At 45.3% G+C, this 24,071-nt stretch overlaps 1 protein-coding gene across 2 annotated transcripts in view; it reads right to left on the bottom strand.

Annotated features, from left to right (window-relative positions):
- The window catches only part of Ets1 (ETS proto-oncogene 1, transcription factor), a 120,714-nt gene that overhangs the window by 42,738 nt on the left and 53,905 nt on the right, over positions 1 to 24,071 (bottom strand). The window contains exon 1 of one of the 2 annotated variants that reach the window (XM_021172498.3): positions 17,875 to 18,324. The exons of the other annotated variant lie outside the window; for it this stretch is intronic. Coding sequence (XP_021028157.1) covers positions 17,875 to 17,956 — 82 coding nt within the window. The 5' untranslated portion in view covers positions 17,957 to 18,324. Of the gene's footprint in view, positions 1 to 17,874; positions 18,325 to 24,071 lie in introns of those variants that run through there. 2 annotated transcript variants of the gene reach the window in all.

Genomic DNA, 24,071 nt, shown 5'->3' with positions numbered 1-24,071 from the left:
TGGAGTTTATAGCCTCAGATTAATATGTTCAACAACTCACAGAATAAAGACCCTACTCAGTCCTGTAAATCCCAACGTGTGTCTCTAAGGAGCTAGACCCCTAGGACCTGAGGCATTTAAGTAATAATTAAGAGTTGGTCCCTGCTGAAGTCTCCTGGTTGCTAAGGAGTTACTTATGACCCAGAGAGATAAACTTGGAAGAGTTCATGATTACCCTCCCTATACCATTAGGTTCCCTTGCTAACCCTGTCATCTGCCTTTCTCCACAGTCCGTGCAGAGCTACCTAATCTATAATTTGGGCCCCAGTATCTCTTCAGCTTTGGCTGAAGAAGAGTAAACCATCACTCCATGTAGTCTGCCTGAGTCTTTATTTACCCTTCCTTTGCCTTCTTCCTCCATACACCCTAACTCTGGCTATGAAAAGCCTCATCTGCAGCCAAGAAGCAGAAAAGAATTTACAGAAAGAATTTGCTATAAAACCTTAACTACTCCTTGGAGGGAGGCTCTCCCGCCTGGCAACCAGACGTAATTATAAGATGAATGAAAGGGAGGCAGCCAGTGGTGGAGGAGTTGTGGAGCTCTGTCACAGGCCAAGGGTCCCACACGATTCCTGCAAGAATTAGAAGGGCCTTTAGATGTCATCTAAGTCCAACCTTTCTTTTCCTAATGGGAAAAGGAAGCCCAGGAGGTGACCCACTGTTGCCTTACTAATTAATTGCCTTACTCTGACTCCCAGGATTCTCTGTCTATGGCCACCACCATTTGCTCACTGCCGTGAACTGGGAAGAAGAGGCTCTTCTTCATGTCTTTCCTATCACCAAGCCCTAGAGCGTCATTCTGGAGCAACATTTCTCCCCTAAGTTCTTCAGAAACCCCAGAGGACAACTACCCACAAAGCCAACACATATACAAATATACATATTATGGCTCCCTCTGCTACCTGTTCCCATTGCAGTTTACAAGGACTGAGTGACAATCACCAAACTGTAGATGTCCTCCTCACACACAAGAGAGAGAGGTTCCTGGTGTGTGACAGTGATCATTAAACAAGCAGTGTTTGATTGCATGACACTGGAATGTACACCAGCTCTGGAAACAGAGGATGCCATTCTTATCAAACCAAGGGCAGGGAGGACATAGTTAATGTCTGATCTACAGATCTGTATCTAAAACCACTGTGAGGAGAATCAAGAGTCACTATGCCATTTGAAGCCTCTCCAACTTTACCATTTCAGTCCTGTGCTGCCCAAACAGAATGGGCAAGATACAGTGAACATCACAGAGACACAACACTACCCAGGACATAATATCCAAGTGCAAGCTTGTGAAGCAAGCCTCCCTCTGATGAATGAAGTTGTCTGTTTCAGCCCAAAGGGCCTGAAGTCTTGGAGCAATTCAAGTACCTCTCACCCTAAAAGCAAACACATCTGGAGCACTGAATCTACAGATTTAAGGGCTCCTATATCTCTCCTAGTTGACACTTTTTAGCCACACAGGTTTCTCCCTTCTGGGTCTCTTATTAGAGCCCCATGCGCCCAGACTTCAGTGTACTGACAATCACACTGCTGCCTCCAAGTCCTGTCCACACAGGCCCAGAGCAGACATCTCTGGGCACCTCTAACAACAAACCCAAGAGGCTGACCCAGTCGCCAGGCAGACCCAATCTTCAGATCAATGGGCTAGACAGACCAATAGTTAGAGAGCAGAGAAAAAGTGATCAATGCTAAGGGGGCAGGAGCTGAAGCCGCTCTCTCCATAGCCTGGGTCAGGTGGGAAAGAGAGGCCCGTATGCGCAGCCCTCATCCGAGCTTAATAACTGGCTCTGTCTCATCAGGAAGCCATTAAGAAACTGCAGCCACCACAGCCCAAGCTCACTGGGCCTAACTGTCTGCATGCATCTGGGGAAAGCACTTATTACCTCCACCCAGCAGTGCCAGCAGTTCCGGGCTTACTCCATTGAGAGGCTTAAGCAAGCCAGCCTGCAGAGCAGAGCAGAGAGCCTGGGTGCTGAGGAGAGGCAAGTGGGAAATAGGCCCCTAGAGATTGGAAGATGGAGAACTCAAGTCAGGTGTGTGCTTTGAGCCCTCCTTAGGAACTGCCCTTCCTGGACACCAGGCCTTTGTTCAATGGGCATCGACTAGAGGCTGGGGGTGCTCATGGAGCTGCTTTGGGGGATACTGAAAACATTTTGAAATGAATGAGGTACTTGTGATGATTAAACAACTCTATGGCTGTATTAAAAGCCACTGAACTTCTACTATATGAACTCTATCTCAAAAGACAGAAGCCAGCTACTGACTCACAGAGCGATTGAAACACCTTGATGACTGACAGCCATAGACCCTCCATTTGGGCGTTCCCCTTCTAGTGGGACAAAGCTATCCTGCTAAATACACAAAAAGCAGTACATGCTCCCAACTCCAGAGTGACCAAGGCTTTGCAGTGAGAGACCAATGTGGCTGGATTCCAGAAGTTTTGGGAAGGGGAAGAGGAAGGAGACTGCAGATGTCCTGGGATGGGAGGAAACCAAAGTGACAAATATGAAACCAATTACTTGAGAAGGGAAGGCAGAGGGAGGCTGGGGCCTCTAACACCCACCTCTGGCACACGGAAATGCTTCTGATGGCAGCTGGACACTGTGGGAGAAACTGGGCAAGGTCCACATCCAGAGCCGACACCTGGTGTCAGTGACGTCTGGAAACACTTACGTAGAGGCCCCAGATCCCTCTCATTTCCCAGCCCCTCGCCACGCCCAGAAAAGGCTCTCCAGGCCCTCACTTAAAGACCCTCAGAAGGAAGTATACCTTACACTCTGCATCCCACCCACTGGCTAAATGTTTTTCTCTCTCAACCCCTAGAAGTTGATGGAAGAGGGATAAATACAACAGAATTTCAGGAAGACCGACAGCAATATAACACAGCATCACAGACTGAGAACTGAGGCAGAACCTGTCACAACACAGGGACAACACTGGCAGTCACTTGGGAAAATGTTCAAGAGGGATAATGAGTTCTGTCCCCTGGAGTGCCCCAATCCGACACTGATGGATTCCCTAGTCCTTACTCACGTGGCTCAGGGCCCCCACCCCCGATGAGTGAAGCAGAGCATAGAGGCGAGAGAGGAAAGAGGAATAGAGATATCTGACAGACAGAAATCAAGAGGGTAAGGAGGGACTCTGGTTCAGGGAACTTACGAGGTGAAATTCAGAGGAGCAAGAAAGGACAGAGAAAACGTGCTTCAGAAATATTTCTCTGAGCCTTACACACCCTCCAGTTGGGATAGAGCCCTGTCTTGGCAGCAGGCTCATTGCTGCTTTATAATATACTGAATTAGTCATTGGATTAGCAAGCACATTTACACACACTGGCGCACAGCTGTTTAAAGACACACGATCCCCTTTTCTAGGTGCTGGATTCTGGTTGTAAATCGTCTGCTGCAATCAACTGGTGAAGGCCAGAGATGCATGGGTTTTAGGAGAAATCTGCAGGAGCCTGAACGGTCCAGCAGGCACCTCTTTGGGAACAGGAGCAAGAACCCTGGGAAAGGATAGCAGGCTGCTCCTGTGTCAGGTGGGTTCTCTGCCTACACCTTCACTCTCACACCTACGGGGGGGGGGGGGCGGGGGGGGGGAGGGGTTGCCTGGTTCTGCAAGTGACCAGGACATTTACTTGCCTCACTGGGATTTCTGATAGTAGTTTTCCTCCTTAAGGCTGCCCCAAAAAGAAAAGAGTCCTGGAGAAAAATGAGTGCCTCGACAATGGAAATCATCTGAGCTTCGATGGCAGACATTCTAAGAAGTTGTTGCAGTTCGAAGGACAGTGTCTGAAAAGAAGGCTCTGGAGTTGGAAACTCTGTCAAAGCCTGAACTCAGATAAGGTAAATGTATGAAGAGAGGGACTGGAAAATAATAGAGCCAGCCACAGGGCCGTTCTAGCGCACTTGGTTAAAGGGGTGTCAAGTGGAAAATTTTCTGTAACCAGGTTAACAGCAACCACAGTTTTAACAACCGCTGAAGTAGGAACAGTGTGAGCAGCGAAGTAGAACTGGTACAGAATTCGGTGGGCTGAGATAATGGTGACACCATTTCCTGAGACCCTGTGGTGTGGTCTAAAGAGAAAAAAAAATGTATCTTAGAGGAATTATCTCTAATCCTTGCCACAGCCCTGGGCGTGCTTTCTTATTATCTTCATGTAAGGATCAGAAAAGCAGGGCTTGGGGAAGCTAAATCATTGGCCTTAGGACGAATCAGTGAGTAAGAATGCAGCACTCAGCCAGGGCTATCTCACCTGCCTTCACTGGGGAGTCGCTTCACCCAAGGGCAGAGATCCCTGGGTACTAAGAAACCCAAACATGAACTTTCCTTTTGATTAGTTCTCATCTGCCACATGGGAAAAGGAGAATGGCAGTGTAACACAAGAGAAGCAACCAGTGGCACGACTGAATCCACCCGACAAACTTAAGAACCCGGCACTAATGACTAAAGGAGATGAATCACATTTAGACTCTGTTGGAACAGGAACTGGGGGGAGATCCACAAATACGGTGTGAATAGGCTCTGTAGAGGAGTATGTGCCCTGCACCAGCCTTCCCTAATCCACATACTACTTCCTTAGAACTGGGCTGAGTGGGAAACACACTGGGAATACGGTTTTCCTATGCAGCAAGGCAGCTTGGAGCAACCAGAGCCTCCTCCATCTTCACTCATTGCTCACTCACTGTGTGAGGCATGCCTGCAAGCCATGACTGCTGACCAGAGCTCCTCTGAATCCACAACTCACCAGGGCCCAATCTCACTGTTACTCTGCTGCTGTTTTGTTCAATAAGCACCCAAAATCCGCTGAAGGCTCTGAAGCTTCTAAAACATTCTATCAGGCCAGCCAACGCAGAAGGACAGTCACCAGGATGCCCTAAGAGAGGCCTTAACAAAGTATCGTTTTTTTGTTTTTTTTTTTTTTAAAGAGAGGGAGGGAGAAGGACTCCAGCTCTGGCTCCTCCCCTCCCCCCTCCTTCTGAAGGAGGTTAACTGCGGGTCCAGCGTGTAGATGTTGATTCATTCCGTGTGTGTTTATTTTTCTACAAACATTCCTGCTGCATCAAGTGGCCTCAAGGCCTAAACTTCTGTCCCCTCCCTGGAAAATTCTCAGGCACCATTGAGCTCTCACTTCATTCCTTGGTTTCCCAGTCGGCAACGAGGGGAGGGGGTGGGGAAGGGCAAAGCACAAATTCGGTGTGCAAGTTTACCAAGGGTGCTTTCATTTATCCATCTTGAACTTGAAAATATGTGCTAGGAATCACCCAAACCCATCCCTATGGCATACATTTATAGACAACTGAATGGGTTTTTTTTGCCTAATATTGATATTAATGAGGATCTTAGAAGAAAATATAACACAGAAAATAGCATCCCAGGAATCAAGGTTTCTCTCCAAATGGGCGTTCTATGTAGGCTGGGCTTTGTGATCAAGCTCCAAATAAAGATCTGGGACATTGAGTCTTTGTGGTCCTGAGTGAATTATTGGAAATTTTCTGAGATTCCGTTTCTTATATGGAAAACCTGGGGATGAAACATTACCTTCCCAGAGGCAGCTAACGTACAGATGAGAGGGCTTCTGCAGAGCTTCTTGTGAAGTACCTGGCACTCTATAAACACGACTTTCTCTTATCGCTTACGCTACAGGAACAGCTATGTCTAGAAAATCTAAGGGATGGCCAACCATTTTGCAGAGTGTTTTTATTTCTGTCAGGAGACAAGGGAAGTGGGTAGTGGAACTCTTGATCTATATGAAATCAAGGATACGCTTCCTGGACACACACATGTGACTCAATGTGACTCACCTTGGAGGGTTCATCGTAGTGAGCATCACCAGTCTGTATCAGATATCCCACGAATTAAACAACTCTCCCTGCATCAACAGTGACTCGACTCGGGTACTTTCTAAACATGAACTCGTTAACTCTCCTACCCTCTCTCCCAAAGAGTGTCAGCCTACTCAGAACAGCAGATACTATGCACAGGTAACAATTACCTGGAGGCCTGGAGTCAAAACAGACTCAGGCCTCAGAAGGGCACAAGATGACAACCTCTTCCCGACAGCTCAGTGCACAGCAGAGGAACTGTTCAGGTCAGGCAAGATAAGATCAAGGACTGATCCTTTAGGCCTGCTGTGAGCTACTTGTAAGTGGGAGGTTCTACATCCGATACTGATCCTGGTTGGAAGAGGAAAGTCACCTTCTGGATGCATTAAGATTTACTTATATGTGTTCTAGAATTTTCCTGACAAGAATTGAGTGCCCAGACTAGAAGGTGCCAAACTTAAAGCTCTTCTTTCTGTTTTTGCTATAAGCTGTTGTACCACCACCTCCTTTCCATCCTCACCCCTCAGTCCTCCAGGGAAAGCCAGGTTACCGGTGGCTACTTAGGATTGATATGCATTTGCAAAAAATAGTAGCAAGCCCAAGGGAATACTTCTCAGGTCAACAGTTAGTTTGTCATTTAGCTTGCTTCCAGCAAGATCAAAACAAGGAGGGGAGGCAAGGGTACTGACATTTCTTAAGAAGAATAATTAGAGATCTGGTCCAATCTAACTAGTTTCTGAGTGAACACACACACACAGACACCAATACCTGGTATCACAGCTTAAATGGTACGCCTGTTTTGAATAGAAAGAATACATCATTCATCTAAGATGTCATTAATTCTGGTATGCCTCTCGGGCACAGTTCTTTTATATAACACGTACTATGACATTCAAATTTTTCTACTCTGTTTTGTTGTGTTTAGAAGAAACCTTCAGCTGTCTGACTTTCCCTTTGTTCAGAAAAATCGACCTCACTCTACACACACGGAGGCACAGAAGGCCCAAGCACAGCACATGTCAGTTTAATACAGGAAAACAGGGCTGGGGGATTCTTTTCAAATCTCTTAGGAATAAAAATACAAAAGAAAACCAAGAAAACAAAAACAACAAAACAACAAAACCCAACCTTCTTAAGGTCCAAAGTCAACCTCTCTCCAAAGAAAAGTGCACATTAGTTTGTCCAGTGCCCTACAGAGCAAGCCTTTCTGCTCCTGGTATTTTAGGTATCTCTGCCACTTTCCTAGATGTGACATCAGAAGGGTCTGGGCACCCTGTTCCCAGCTCTCTAGTTAGCACCCATGTAGACTCACTGAAGATGTAGAGGCAGGGTACTTGCAGCAACAAAAAAGGGGGAGACTGCCCTGCTGACATTTCTGTCTCATGTTAGTGGTTCTTATGACTATTGTGGAGGCACTCACCACACAAGAGAAATATATACGCCGGGTGGCGAAATGGAGCCATCAGGACATCTGACAAAGTCCAGCTGTGGTTCTACCATATGGTGCATGTGGCACTGAGAGAACAACTTGGCATCCCTTCTGCATACTCTCCTTTTTCACAAAATATCGGCAACTCATAGAGATTACTGGGATCTCTGCTGGGTAAAGGCATGTGTCAAACTGTAACACATTACCAAGTTACAAGGCAGTACTTAGGCAGACTGCTAAACATGCACAGCAGATCTCAGATTCCCCTCCAAATTCAACATCTAAGTACTTCAAAAATCGTGTAGATAGCATCCATGTGATTTTAGAACTGGCAACTGCTGGGTTTGAATGTGTGCTTAGGACCTTTGTGATAAGGTTTCAACATCTCACTTCCTTATCTATGAAACGGGAATAAACGTTTCACTACTACAGAGTAGGATAAGACAATCAGGGTCTTTGCCGCATACCTAGTATTCAAAACCTAACATACATACATATGTATGTATATACGAACATACACATACACACACACACACACACACACACACACACACACACACGGAGGGGGGGAACACCACAACAGCACCAAAAAAATAAAGATGGGTAGGAATTAGATCTGCCCTCTGATAAGAACTCAATGGCAGTCTTCCTGGTTTTCCTTCCAAATCAACAAGCTGTACCTAGGCCCTTGCTTCCCAAAGAAGGGGTAGCTGTGACAGATCTTTCTCAAAATGTAGAAATAACATCAATAAAATGAGATCACAGATAACAAACATGCGTAGGCGACGCCACAGCCAGCCACAAAGGGAGCCTTTGAGAAGCGAGAGGGTCGCTGTTGACACACCAGCACACAGTTAGAGCTTCCTGGATGACTGGGAAGTCAAAGCAGGTGGCATCTTGTCTGCCCCCAACTCCACCAGGCAGGCCATGCCCATGGAGGGGTCAGCCAGTTGCTGCCCAGGAAGCACCTGTGAACAGTCCCACAGGCAGGCATGGGCCCTTCCCTCTGTGCAAACAGGCAGTGAGGACCTTGTCTCACCAGGCTTGTCAGGAAGAGGTGCTGAGATGCCTCACAGCGGAGTACATTCCAGCTGCAGGAGGGGACTGTTTCTCAACAGAACAGAGCAACAAGAAGGGGCAGCTTCCATGAAATAAGTCATTACTCAGACCGCATGGGCAGCTGTGAGGATACAGCTGGGTTCGTTGCTCTGCCTACCAGACTCCTAACCTACATTATGTCTTCCTCCAATTCAGACCCCTCCCTGGAACTGCCTTCAGCTGGCCCTGTGGCCAATGCTTATGCAGAAAAGGAAGCTGTTGTACTGGAAGACATGACTCCTAGCCCAGCACTACCTGAAATGACATATTCAGAAGTGATCCCAGACAAGTTGAAACCAGGCATTAACTGGGATCCTTGGGATAGCTTTGCACAATTCCTAATACCTTCTTGTATAAGCTGCCCTTTACAGAGGTACCCAAAATTCCCCAGTGACTGAGTCAAAGTATGATCTGTCTACTTCATCAATAGCAGTCTATGTTCTCTACCAGTCTTTACTGTTGCCCAAAGTCACAAGCTATCAGTGTTAAAAGAAACCTTAGCTTTTCTAAGTGACTTACTTGGCCAATTAAGAAAGTGAGATTCAAAGCCGGGCGTGGTGGTGCATGCCTTTAATCCCAGCACTTGGGAGGCAGAGGCAGGCAGATTTCTGAGTTCGAGACCACAGAGTGAGATCCAGGACAGCCAGGGCTACACAGAGAAACCCTGTCTCGAAAAACCGAAAAGAAAGTGAGATCCAGAATAAATGAAATTATTTTTCCCAGAGTCATACAAGACAGGAGCTCACTCTTTGTGTGTGTGTGTGTGTGTGTGTGTGTGTCTGCCCCCTCTGATGTTGAACTTACAAAGTAAACTTTATATTTCATAAATAATACTTAATTCTACTCTGATGATAGGTCCCTCTAGTCAGTCCTGATTATTCGCCATTGAATTCTACACATGAGTAGTATCTGGATGGTGTAAGACAACTTACACAAAATATAAGGAATTTATCTAAAGGTTAGGGAAAAATACCAAGAAAAATAAGAATCAGTATAATTATAAACAGAAGTTTATAATTAAGTTTATCATACTATAATGAATTTTGAAAAGTATAATTTAAATTCAGACCTATCATATATTTTTATTTTGAATATGAATGACAATGAATGACCTTAGGAAAATGTGAGTTTCGTTCACACAACACACACACATAAATCATTCCTTTAGGAACAGGCACAAGGCCTGGCACATAGTAGACGCTTCTAAAACCTTAAAAAAAATCACCCAGAGGCTCACAGAGACTGGGCCATCAACCAGGGATCATCTAGGGGCCAGACCTAGGCCTCATACACATTCATAGCAAATGTGCAGCAGCTAGGTCTTCCTGTGAGTCCCCTACCAAGGGAAGCATGGGCGGTTTCTGTCTCTGTTCCCTGCTGTTAGATTCCCCTTCCCCTACCCGGACTGCCTAGTTGGGCCTCAGTGGGAAAGGATGTACCCAGTCTTGCTGGGACTAGATATCCCAAGATAGGGTGGTACCCAAGGTGGGGGGAAGGGAGGAGAGATTTGTAGGTGTGACTGGGGGGGGGGCTGTGATCAGAATGTAAAGTGAAGAAAAATAATTAAATTATTGAGAAAACAGTCATCTACAGACACAAGTGCCTGACTAAGTTATTTTCCATTTCTTACCTTAAAAATATGTACCTGATTGATTCTGTCATGTTCTTTGAGGTTTAACGCCTATTCTGATAAACTGATACAGAGGTTTTAGCAACTAACAGTTATGAGTGGGAGGGAAAGTAATGCAAAGAAAAAAAAATGCTCAGCCCTCTCAGCCTCTCAGAAGCCTGCTCAGTAGCACTGTTCTGTCCTTGAAACCACCATCTTTGTTTTAAGTGTTGGCGTTTTATTATTTTCAATTATGTGTTCGTGAGAGAGTGTTCATGGGACTGTGGGTGTCCACTGAGGCCAGAAGTGTTGGGTCCTCGCAGAGACAGAGGTACAGCCAGCTGCGAGCCACAAGATATGGGTACCTGGACCTCAGGTCCCTACAAGAGCAGTAGGTGCTCTGAGCACTGCCCATCTCTCCAGTCCTACCTCCCTATTCTTTAAGGCAAAGGTCTTCCTGTGTCTCTTAAATCCTGACATCTAACAATTCTCTTCACTCTCTATGAACAATACTTTTTCCTTCAAGTCTTTCTTTATTCCAAACTTGCAGAGTTCTCATGTTGTTCTATATTAAAAGTAACCCCCCTTCCCCTTATGGCTCCTCAAAATGCCTCCAGGTGGCCTGTGGTCTTCAGAAGGCTGGCCCATGAAAGCATTGTACCCAAGAACTATTTGGGAAAACAAACAAACAAACAAACAAACAAAAAACCAACGCTCATCAGGCACAGAAAACGCTGAGAGCCTGGACCTATGCCTAGCCTCATATCTGGCATGGGAAAAACAACATCTGGGTTATCCTGACCAACGACAGATGCATGAGAAGTTTACTGAGTCTGAAAATGGCATCACAAAGAGCAAGAACAGGCCTGAGACTGTCCACCAGGACACCTGAGACAAGAAGTTCTGGTCCAGTACAATGCTTGGTCCAGAGGAGGATGTTTTTTAAAGTCTACAAAATACCACTTAAATTCCTTTTATTCTTTCCCTCTTTTATTAGTTCTTTTGTACTCTTCCTGCTCTCCTTCCTTCTTTTTCATCTTTTAGCCAAAAGGGATGTTGCAATTGAACCTACGTTCCTCCTCTCCTGAACAGATGAGGGTTTGTACAGTATTGCTTTCTTCTCATCCACTTTAATGATACCACACACACACACACACACACACACACACACACACACACACACACTTTTTTCTTTTACATTTTTTTAAATCAAAACATTATAAAAACCCATCTTGGATTAAACCCTAAAACAAAACAAAGTTTTAATTATCTTCACTTCTGTAAAGATACTTCCTGCCCCCAACTCAAAAGTTCATTTTTCTCACTCACACACATACTCCCCTCCTCTTTCTCTTTCTCTTTCTCTCTCTCTCTCTCTCTCTCTCTCTCTCTCTCTCTCTCTCTCTCTCTCTCTCTCTCTCTCTCTCTCTCTCCCTCTCCCTCCCCATGTGAAATGTATACAATTCCCCTACAGAAGAACTCTGCAAAACACACTTAATGGCTTCTCACAGCTACCCAGGGCTACTAGGAAGTTTCAAGCAGTCAGTGTGTATGAGGTAGTGTTTTGACTGCTAAGAAACACTATGCTTTGCATTGAAGACAAAATTAAAAGAATTACTCCTCACTGAAGGGAAAACATTAGACTCTTAATCTGGTCCTGATTGCCTTTAAATGAGCATTTGGCAGAGAATATTCTGGAGAATATTCTAGTCTACACTTAGTGCCGAAGTTCAGAGATCTTCTGCTCGGAGGACCTTACTTTAAGTTTTATTATTCTGGAATGATTATCATTACCACACACACTTCTGAGAGCATCCTGATCAGATGGTAAGTCCTGTCTATACTGTTCCAGGATCTCAAATCCAGCTGCCTAAAGATCCCCTGTGCTACCTATATCTAATAACACTGTGTGGGCCAATATTTTACATCTCCATGAAACAGAACAGAAAGCTCTAGAAAGAAGCATTGTAAAATAGTAAATGAACAGTTTTTTAAAAAGGTGGAAAAAAAGACCAACCACACCTGGTGTATCAAGTAACAGGCCTCAGCATAGGCAGGAGCAACAGGGAAGACCCTGGCATCAAGTTGATCACGATGACCAAAACAAGTACTTCAGGTGCCTACTGCAGTATGTTGACTGTGTCACAGAACTCTGCACTTGAAATCAGGCCTACTAGATACCCTCTACTAGATACCAATTCCTTCCTACAGAAGGATCACAGGCTAGTCAGTTGCAAGAAGAGGTAACCCAGACTTCATAAATGTGGTCAAGTTAAAACAGTTTATTGGTGCCATTTGTGAAACATGTACTGAAGGTTTATTTAAAAAATTATCCTCAACCCTTAACTAAATAGTAAAAAGGAAGCTACAGAGCATGAGGAGTGAGGGTGAGATATTTGGGAACAGCGCTGGCCTTTCTAACCCTGGGTTAAGCACAGCTGAACAGCTACAAGCAGAAGGCAGATCTAAAACTCTGCAAACACAGAGGCAAAGGCTACTCCAGTGTCCGCCTGAGCAGAGAAACGTAACCAGTGCATCACTGTGGAGCTGAGAAATCCAGCAGTCACCTGTCTATTCATACACAAGTTCCTCTTGACGATGGCTGCATGGCCTAAGGATGCTAGGTACTTAGAGAAACACCCCCATGATATAATGGTAAAGGAATCAATATTGACCATGGATAAGGAAGCAGAGTCCTGCTTCTCAATGAGCCGTGTGCTGATGCGACTATCCTACCTTCCCCTATAATCGTCCTCACACAGCAACTGGAATCAAAATAAATAAATTTTAGAGAACAAGATAGAAGTTATTTTTTGTCCTGTGTGTGGAACACAAAGGACGTTATCCAGAGCCTTCTTATAAAGCACAAAGTTAAACTTCAACTGCCTTCGGTTTGCCAGTTGATGCCTTTCAGCATCCAGACTTGAAACTCGGAATCCAAGGCAGCATCAGTGCTGCAGGAGAGAAAACGGTAGAAGCTGGAGGCGCAGGGACTTGACGGTACCACCAGAGAGACCAAGCCTAGAACATCTGAAAGTCAGCAAAGCACAAGACTCCTGGTTCTCCCTTCACCACCTGAGGCTGGAGTGCCCAGAGCCTTTAAGCCTCTCCTAAGGAATACACATGTGGCTGGCCACGCCTAGGGACACCCTTTCACCAAGCCATTCAGCTCAGAGGATGGCAGGGAGAACCCCTGTACTCCTTGAACCTCCAAAGCACCAGGCAGTCAGCAGAGCCTTCTTATACAGACTACGGTTTAATTTCCAGAATGACTGAAAATCACAAAGTGCTTTTACATCAGGTACAAAATGCCTGCCACATCTCACTGGTGTCTAAGTCTCTAAAGAGTGAACGTAGAAAAGGCGTGTACTTCTATGAATATCACGTTCTCCATCCAGAAAAAAAGAAAATGGGATGAATAATATTTCCCACAGAGTGAGTGTCAATCAAGTGTGGTCCAGTACGGCACTACTGTAGACATCCAAAGCATACGCGATAGACATTTCAGAAACTCCCTACAACAGTTAGGTAACAGGAGTTACCATCAGCAAGGCCCAGGAATGCCGTCACAGCTACACTTCTCATTCTGTCTATAATTACATTGTCCCATTTGCCAATGGAATCAGCCACTGTATTCTGAAACAGGGATACTCTTTCCTGGAAAATCCTGGCTGCCACTAACCAGCTCTTGCTTTTGCAGAAACTGTGGTAGGGGCCCGAGCAAGCTAGACTTGGGGAGGTTGACCACGGCTGCTTTGTCTCCTAGAGAGAGATGTTCCTACAGGGTGGTCTGGCCTCTTTAAGAGGAAAAAAAAAAAAGCCCAGCAACACAAACCAACCAAAAATGCCAGGAATGTAAGCTCTGCCAACCAAGTAAATAAATAAAATGTAAAATACAAAATACTTTATAAGAACTGGACAAGACACATTGCTCAATCCAGTAAGATGGGAAAACTTTACTAACCCCCCCCCAACTCTGCAAATGTTCCCATTGTCCTTGGACTTGGGAGATTTCCTACTCTGGCAGGTTCAGTCACCCGAAGGAGTACACCAGCCTCTAGAACCTTGCAGACTGACAGTCAGGCCTCCAAACACTCTGCAAGTGAACTGCAAACCAGATTTGTTATCTAGAGCTCAGATTAAAGCCCCACCGGTGGGAGATTTCAGGCCAGGTCTTTTTCTGTCTTGTTCTTTCCTTCCCAAGTGGTAGATGTGGGAGACATATATAAACCAGCCATTAGATTCCCTACCAAACCTTCCAGGGTCCTTTGAATGTTCTACACCGTTCAAGGTTCCTATTGACTTGTTTCTTCGTTAAGTGCTCCACAGACCCCAGGACCTGGGCCAGCACTGAGTTAAGGTGTTCCACATATTCCGGTTTCATCTTTATCTGAGGATTATTAGTCTCGGTTCACACTCGCAGGAGCTAGAGCACAGGGAGATTAAGTGGTCTGCCCCCAAAGTCACACAGCCACTAACTGGGGATTCACACCCAGACAAACTGGCTCCACAGACCCTGTCTAAACCACTGGTCTATTTAGTCACTAACAGAGTGTGGCAACAAGGGATCTAGAAACACAGTCATAAGCAAAGCTGGCAGCCGGCAGCCCTCCCCTCTTCCTTCTTGCCTGTAGCAACACAAAGACCGTCTAAACTAAGAAAGGACCACGCTTCTCTGAGGACAATAATGGTCCCCAGGGGATGGACGTCCTCTATCAAAGTAAGATGGAAGTTGGGGCTGGTCCTTATAGCCTTATAAATGGGCAAAGAGCCAGTTTTCTGTGTGAAAACTGCTGTTCCTCCATGGCCAGTGTCTCCACCTCACTGGTGGTACAGGTGAAGTGGAATGAGAAGGAGAGCAATAATAAAGTAACATTTGCTCGCACACCCTGCCTTCATAGCCTCAGCCCTTACTCCGAAGCCTCCACACCAGGAAGGAACTAGGAACAAGTCAAGGCTGCATTTGGATTTAAATCTACAGCAGACCTGAGAGAAGTGTGTAATGAGACAGTATGCCCTACCTTACACTTGGGAGGGAAACCGAATGCCCGCGTCATTTTAGAGTATGTATTAATGTTGTCAAAAATGTCAGACCTCAAAATCAAACCAAAGTGCATAAAGGTTCTTGGTCAAGTCCTAACCACAGAGAGGCTAGCAAATATTTCAGGTGTCCTGTCTCCAATTTGGACCCTCAGACTTCCCACTTCACTTCTCTGATTCTAGGAATCTGGGGAGGGGGCAGAAAAGAAGTTCTGATTTGATTGCTGAGGTAACAGCATACCTGACACTATTTGTCTCTGCTTGTGAGAAACGAAGCAATACAAAGAAAAGCCATTATGATAAAGACCAAGGTCCCAGTAGTGGACTCGAACCCACGCCATGAATGGTTGAACTTTGACACAGGTGTCCTGTGTAATCTGATGGGCCAGGTAAAGCTCTACTTAACATCTACTTAATATCCTTCTTTCCGTTAGCCAAAGCTACCAAAGAAGTCCTGGCCAGGGCTTCTTCTATCTTCGCACCTGAAAATTGAAGTCTCCATTAAAACTTCTTTACTGAGCCTCCAAAGGTAACTTGCACTATTGCTCACTGTATGTATCTGACAAGTTAGAAACAGATTCAGCTTCTTTCAGCTTCTGGCTCCGTGCAGAATTTTGCCTAAGTGTCTTAACGTGTTGGTGCCTCTGGCTTCTCATCCGAGGTATAGGCATATTTACATAAATGCAGTACAGTCCAGAAAAAAAGTGCTTTAAAAAGTTATAATAATCAACAAATCATTGCTCTTTATTTTGTCTAAGAAAGCATCTCATTATATATATATATATATATATATATATATATATATATATATACATATATATATGTATATATATATATATATATATATATATATATCATAGTGAATGGCAGAAGACTCTTAATTTCTTGGACCAAATGAAATTTTGTTGCTTTGTTGTGCTGAAGGTCAGCAGCTTGAAAACTTTTTCTTTTTTCGATTTTTTTTTTTTAATTTTGAGAAAAGCTTTTCACTATATTGCTCAAATCGGTCTTAAACACACTATGTAGGCCCCAGGGTCATTTCCATCTTACATTCCTTGAACACTTTTTTTTTTAATCAAAAAAAAAAAAAGAAGAAGAAGAAGAAAAGGCCACTGTAAAGGTACTTCATATAATGACAACGGACTGCAGCACCAGGCCTGCCTAGCTCTATTTGCCTGCTGGGGCAGCTCAATGAAGTTACTCACCCACAGTTTATTTTTTATCAATAACTGAAGTAATAGAATCAAATGCTTTGGAATCTCATAGATTTAATATTAAATTACCAAAACACATGCTTCATCTCTTTGCTATGATCTAAAACATGTGCAGCCAGGGGCTCTCATTCACTGGCAGCATGAAAGGCCCACTGTAGGTATGTGAACTGACATAATACACATGATGTTTGCCAGACACCCAAATCTGTCTCTTCCCCATAAACACACATAGCACATAGAAACAAGCCATTCTTAAGGAAAGGGCCTATTAGCTGAGTTTATATCTTCTCTGTGAACTATCCCTTTGCTTCTGCTATATATGGTTTCAATCAATGGTAACACAGAGAACTCCCGACTCCATCGAACACCCAAAACCCACTTTCATAGCAACATTTCTATATGTAGCTCTGAGTGCCTGAGAAGTCTCCACAGCTCTAGGAGAGACCCCCAGCTCAACCTGGCTCTGAATGTCATCACACTGTGACAAACCCAGTGTTTGTACAGAGCAATCCGGCACTGACTGTCAGGAGCAGCGTCTCCAGAAAGGATGGTGCCCAAATGTCTTCATTAACATTTTGAAACACATCAGAATGTCAAAACGTCATCTTGGCTTGTATTGAAAGTCTAAAGAACAAGTTAAATATACAGTTATTTACGGCAGAGGCAGAGATCAGGGACAGCAGTTAAAGTTACAGATAATCAGACCCAATAGATGTGTGTGTTTTGACACCTGATTGTTTTCCAAAATGCATCATCTTCTCCCTTTATCTTTCTAGATCCTTTCACCTCCAAAGTCACTTTTCTCTGAGTTCAGCTTCCTATTCTAAAAGTAGGCACTTTGCACTCTGCTAGCTTCAGGAATCCCCAAGAGTTGACTCCATCTGTTGAACACTAAAATTTCCTTCTAAGACAGTATTCGATGTCTCTACTCTCCCTCTCTTCTTCAAATCCTTTAAGCCTGCTAAATTAAACCATGAGCCAAAGACACTAAGTTACATCTGGTCTTGGGATGCTTTCCTTCTTCAAGGACCTTTGGTAAGGGAGGCCAAAAGATGGCAGAATAGAAAGGCAGTAGAGTTAGTTACTACCCTGACCAGGAAGGAATCAGACTTTCCCAAAGTTAAACAGATTCTGTTCGTTTCTCCTCCCACTACCTCCCCCTCAACCTAGAAAAGAGGAGTGAGGCTCTAAGGGACTTATGACAGGAGCGCTCAGGATGCAATTGCTCGAAGGCCAGGCAGCTAGCCAGACACCCTTTCAGCACTTCACAAGAACCTCCCATCAAGCTCCAATACTGGGGAGACACAGTTGGGACAGGGTAGGGGTGACCTGAGAGGCAGTGTCAGGCCCCTTGCTAACATTAAGGAATATTACCAGAAGGTTCTCGCTTATGTGGGAAAATTGAAACAGTGGAATTAGGGCGCTGGAAATCCTATAAGCGTTTTCCCATTAGTCACAAAACACACAGCTGTGAAAATAAATACACCCAGCCCCCCCCCAAAAAAAAAGCCAAGGGTCTTGGGCCACCAACAGTCCTCCTGATTTCAGCATCCCGTGCTCCTGAGGGAGCAGCGCAGCCCAGAGGGGACCCGGAGCTGGGGTGGGGGCCTCACTGTCGCCACTCACCCGGGGAAGGGTAAAGCTCGAGATCCACTTTTTCTGTCTTGATGATGGTGAGAGTCGGCTTGAGATCGACGGCCGCCTTCATGGTGCCCGGAGTTGAGGGGGCCGGCGGGATGAGAGCAAGTTTGCTGTAACTGTTGTTTTGCTTTTTAATGGGGATTTTTGAACCCAGTGGAAGGGGACAGAGCGCAACCCTAAAATCTCAAATTCCCGCTGACCGCCCCGCGGGAAGGTGCGCGCCCAGCCAGTCTGCGCGAAGTTGGCACTTGGCGGAGCAGAGAGCGCGCTTAGGTCCCAGCCTCGCCCGCGCCTCGCCCGCCCGCTCGCTCCTCTGTCCCGGGCGCTCGCTCCCTCCTCCGTCCCGGGCGCTCGCTCCCTTGCTCGCTCGCACGGCTGGCCGGCGCTGGCGCAGTGCAGCTCGCCTCCGCTTTAGGGCGTTCCTCACCGATCCCAGGCCCAGGGTCCCAGCCGCTGCCCTGCCTACTCGGCGAGGCGGCGAGGGCGGGGCGGAGGGGCGGGGCTTAGCATCTGCAGCCAATCACCGTCCGTCTCCCAAAAGCGAAAGGAAGGGCGGGCGAGCCTGGCCCGGCGGCGCTGCTCCAGCTATTCGGCGCGCGCGGGGCGAGGGCCTCAGCCCACCGCTGCTAAGAAAGGCTGGCGAGCCTGTCCCTGGCGTGCCGGGGCGACAGTCTCGGGAAAGTCCGTCTGATTCTGCACGCATTCTTGAAGGCTTGGTCACCCACTGCGGCCTCGCTCCAGTAGCAGCATAGTTTTCCAAGTGCGTGTACATCATTCATTCACAAAGCTTGACACACAGGACGTGAGGCGTGGGTGCGCAACGAGGGGCGCGTGCGGGGGATTCCACAGCGGGGGTCCTGCGAGGGTTCCTGCCTAGACCTGACTCAGAATCCCACCCGTGGAATGGTTGGGCAAGGCAAGGGCAGCATTGATAAACAGAAACCTCAATCAACTTCACTAGCTCAGAACCAAACCTATTGGAGACCCCCAAAACAAAAGTCCCAACGCTCCTGGATTAGCCAGGGAGTCCAGAACCTGTAACTGAGTTTCTAATTATTCTGTCCCTCTAATTGTGTCACCATTGGCCAACGCTTTGTCAGACACTGCTCTATTAGGGGAAAAAAAAAACAGCATCTTTTCCTACATCACCACACCCACCAACACTCTGGTATGAATCTCTGGGGTTCATCACAGTGCATGTCCTTGTCATATTTGAGGACTCCCAACATGCCAGATAACAAGATGAGTGAGGTAATCCATAATTTGCCACTGATAGATACCCATTATACATCGAGAGAGTTGGTATAAATTAACAAATCACCCAAGGACATGGAAGTATATGTGTAACCGGAGCAAGGCACTGACGTCCACCTTTGAGTAAAAGACAACATAATAAATCTTCCTGAGCAACCTCAGGGAAAGCTATTCTTAGTACTGTTTCCTGATTTCTAAGCATGTGCTGAACTGCTATCACTTGCCTGCAACTGTAACCTCTGCTCCAGTAGACTTATTCACACCTGCTAGCTTTTATCTAAGCATGCTTTCTCCCTTCAAGCTTTAGCAGAGTACAGGATTCCCAAAGCAAATCCGAAGGGTGGAGTGGGGGCAGCAATGGAGTGTCGATCTCTGGGTCTTGGTCAAATTTCCAGTCTCCACCCTTCTTGGGTGACCAGAGGAAAATATGTGTATGTGATAATCCTCAAATATTTTTTTTTTTTGGAAAGAACAAAGACCGTGCTGTGTTTCTGCAAGGTATGAGAAAACAATGCTGGCCTCCAAATGACAAGAACAGACACTTCCAAGCCTGGGAAACGCTTAGGGAACCCGCTGATGAATGAATTGTACGTTCACACGCCCAAATAAGCAGCAAGGCAGAATCTTGGACTGGGCCCTCCTTATTATGACGTCTGCAGAACTGGACAAACTAACAGTTTATTTGGGGAATTTTCATTTTGACGTGGCAGTCTTATGAAAAGTCTGGAGAATTTCTACTTTATTTGCAAAAGCAGTTTCCTCAGAATCTCTCCTTCCTCATGCCCTCCCTGAGGCCTCTTCCTCCAGTAAACTCCCGTTCAGTTACTATTCAACACTACTATTGACATGCAAGCATGTGCAACACTAAAGGAAGCCTCCCACAATCCAGCTGGGAGCATTTTCTACCCTGGCAACAATGAGTCAACATGGTCCTTGTAATGCTTCCACAATGACCATCAGTGTGCTGGTCGTCCTGTTCCTAACTGTGCCGTGAAGTGAAGAGGCTCAAGATGTGCTAGTGTCCATCCCAATCAGATGGTGTGATGGGGCCGATTCTGATGGCAAATGTTCGATACATCTGAAGTCCCACGTGTACAACAGGATCTGGTTGGAACTTACTGTAGGGTGAGAAGCACTGACAGGGATCCAGTTAAGATATTTATACATTTTGAGGACACCGATCATCCAATCGGGACTGTTGATCACTTAATTAATGTTCGACACATGGAATTTGCATTCTCTTTATAACACAAGTAGATTTCCCCAAACATTCTTGCAGAGTTTAAAAACTGGTGCTACATTTTACCTTCCAAAAAAAAAAAAAAATCATACAATTTGCCCCAAGCCTAGGACATTACAGACTTTCAATAAATATTTCCCGAGTGAAGCACCATCAGTTTACTGGTTGCTCTGGGCCTCTTCTTGTATACTGCCTGTAGTGAACATGACTGTAACTCTGCAGTGAGAGCTGCCCTTTGTTCCTTATGGTGAAATAGAACTCCTATCCACACCACTTCCTTCCATATGTGGTTCACCTTGCCTGCCAGCCAGAAAGTTTTGCCTTCAACATACCTGAGCACACTATTTCAAGACTGATGGGTTTTAAGGCACTTGGTGGTGGGGGCAAGGGGAGAAAGTTGGCTTTCTACTGGGAGAAGACAGATGTGTATCTTGAAAAGTCCTTAGACTCTAGCTACTTAAATCTGATCAACGGTTGGGAAACCTTGGAGAGTATGGATCTCAGGTCCCAAAAGGCACGAATGGCATCAAAGCAAGAGTCACCTTTATACAGGGATTTCCTCACCACCAGGAACACATTACAAAAAATAATAATCTCCCTTTGTTCCTCCCTCCGTCCTGCTCCAATCTCATGAAGTATATAAAAATACCCTCGATTTCAAAGAATCTTGGAAGACATAAACTTCTTCTCCAGAAGTGTGCTAGAATTCAAACTGCATTTTGAACCTTTAAAAATATGCCTCATTGACAGTAGGCACAAAAACATTCAGACCACTAATGACTGATGCCAAGCAAGCTCATGACTCATAGATGTTGACTTACTGGTATAAATGTAAGATAAAAAAAAAAAAAAAAAAGAACACCTCTCAGTTAACAACCTGTCTAAGCTGCACTTGTGGTCCCCTTTCAGTCTGAGAAAAAAAAATACTGTCCCTATCATACTCTGAAAAACACTTCAAAAACTGAACTCTGTCTGTACCAAGAAGTTTCTATTTGTTAAGTTTAGTGCAAAGCACGAAGGTAAGAAAAATACCCAGGACCTCGATATCACCAAGCAGCAATAAAATGGAAAATTGGACATAGCAGGGGGGGGGATTAAAGTAACTATTAATTAAAATGTAATTCCAAAGGGCCTTAGGGTCAGTTTAGGAGTTGAACCAGGGAATCTGAAGGTGCTGTTGATGACTGAAGGCTGGCTCTGTGACCTCACCAAAGCTATTTAACCTTTTTTGGTGTCACAACCTCATCTCTGCTTCAGGGGCTAAAACCACCCCCTGGATCTTCCTAACATGTAATACCAACTCATTAGCTATTGTTTGAGGAGAACAATACACAATGGACCATAAGAGAGCTGCAATCGGGGAGAAAGAGAGGAAACTGGGGAGGAGTTGAGGGTCTATGCTGCCCATAAAACTCTGTAATAATAGAGATAGTGAGGCGTATGGGTTCAGAAGTATGAATTGTTTTTTTTTAACTTAACTAACTTAATCTGCTAGTAAATCACTTAACCCTGAAACTCAGGGTCCCTGTGTTTGATGCAGGGAAAATAAAAGCACCCATGTTTTAAGATTATCGGCATGAGGCAATGTATGCAAAGCTTTGTCCGAAAACAGCAAAAGATCATTATTGTCTTTAGGATCCAGAATCCAGGAGAATATTGGAGAGATCACTTTAAGGCTTTCTTTCTAATCTCTGTGGAACAGATTAGATCCACAGTTAACTGAATTAACACCTAGGAGAGTTCAGACTACTCTCATGCTGAATTTTAAAACCCAACACCCTTCCATGGTTCTTGAATAGAGAACTAACCAGCGAGAGCCTTGACTGAGAAATTCCAGCACTGACTGAGGAAGAAAACCTATGTGTTTGTATTTGTCCTGAAAGTGAGAGAAAGGGTATTGTTCTAGATCATACTGGAGACAAAAAACTCAGACCCTCATCTCTACATGGTTCAGTGAGATGGAAGTCTGGTAGTGGCTTCCATGTATAGCCCGTCTAGTTACCAGAAGAGAATATTAAGCTTATCCCTGGCACACATAGGTCAATCCCACCTGAATCTGAACAGGTAGGTGAATGGGAAGCTTTCAGCAAGATTCTGTGCTGTCCTGGGCAAGTACACTGCAGACTAACCACCCTCGTTCCCTGTGGGAGACAGCTTGGCATGGGCTATAAGGAGAAAGGGGGTCTGGCTTGGCTCCATAGCTGTCTGCAGTTTCTTAGGCTATAATTATGAGCCATTCAACTGCATCTGCAGCCCCAACAATGTGGGATGGATTGGCCTAATCCACAGACCAAGCGACATTTTCAAACCCATCAGTTTAGACATCACGTATTCTTCTCACAGCAAATCAGACTTGGCACAGACAGAAAACGGAGAGGAGCTGCCAATCAAAACTGCAGAGTTCGGGAGCCTTCTTCACACCCAGGGTCAGCTCATTTTCTTAATCTCACTGAACATCTTTTCGTGCCTGTCATTGTTTTCTGGGCTAGGGGAATGTAGAATGTGGACTGTCCTGTAAGGCTGTGGGGATCCTATCATTTGGATCTCAATTTAAGTCCGCTACACTGGATTCATGGATGGAGGAAGGAGGGCATTGGCGCAGATGACAGGAGAACCATGTTCTTGAACAACCATGCAGCAGAAGCCCCTAACAACAAGCTTTTACCCCATGGCACAGGATTCTATGCTATCACTAGGGTTCCAGGTAGCTTCATCCTGCCAGATCTTACCCAGATTTTTATTTTTTATTTTTTTGGTTATAAAGACAATTCCAAACTTCAAAAAGGATTTTCCTGTGGGTATGGCTTGAATTTTACACTCAAATAATTTATCTGTGAAGTCTTTTCCACCCTCCCCATGACCACTCACCATCATTTTTAAGTGCCAAGTCAGTCCACCCACAAGACGTGCCCCACTCTGGAGATGAAGAAGCAGAGATGAAGTGGTGGGTTTCTTTATCCATTCTGTTTGGGGAGTTGGAAGTCAAGCAGATAGTTGTAGAAGGAGCAGCCCTGACAGAAGAGGGGAGATGCTAAAGGAATAACAGGGGCCGTCTCGGGAAACAAGGGAGAGCATGAAAGATTCAAAGGGGCAGCAGTGTCACCAGTCACCATGGCTTTATGTCCTAGCTTTTCTGAGTCTTGAGTTCCCAAGAATCCAGGATGAAATTAGCACCTGCTAATGAACCCAGGACTGGAAGCCAACAGCCAAGGAACTAGGAGAGGGAGCTCTGAGAGAGAGCCTAGTGCTGAAAGAGCCACAAAGGACTCGGGGTAGAATCTTAGGGGTCAGGGAGACCTTAGGAGGTCACAGACCATGGCAGGGCAGGACACACTGGAATGTACAGGGTATTTCTCAGGGATTCTCTCCTCACATGGAAACTAGCTGTCTGGAAGAATCTCCTCCTTAGGAACTTTGTTTCCCCTACAAGACAACGCTTTTCTGTTCTGCAGCCTGGGTGCCTACATGGCATGTGCTGAAATATGCATGTCTGTCTCTTTCATTTTCATTATACCCATTGTCATGGAGCTGAATACAGCCAGAGCTCGCTCAGTAAATAATTATATTTCATTAATAATCAGGTAACTTCCTGACATCTCAAATATGGATCCTTAGAGAAAAAAAAATAGCAGAAAAGCTCAATTATTAGCTTTCTTTTGCCTAAAAGTCAGGCAAGGCTGCCCAAAAT

Source organism: Mus caroli, unplaced genomic scaffold (assembly GCF_978045245.1).
Source record: "Mus caroli unplaced genomic scaffold, Mus_caroli_1 scaffold_11, whole genome shotgun sequence".
Taxonomy (NCBI): domain Eukaryota; kingdom Metazoa; phylum Chordata; class Mammalia; order Rodentia; family Muridae; genus Mus; species Mus caroli.
Note: the sequence above shows the minus strand (reverse complement) of the source record. Positions and strands in the feature narration are given on the sequence as shown.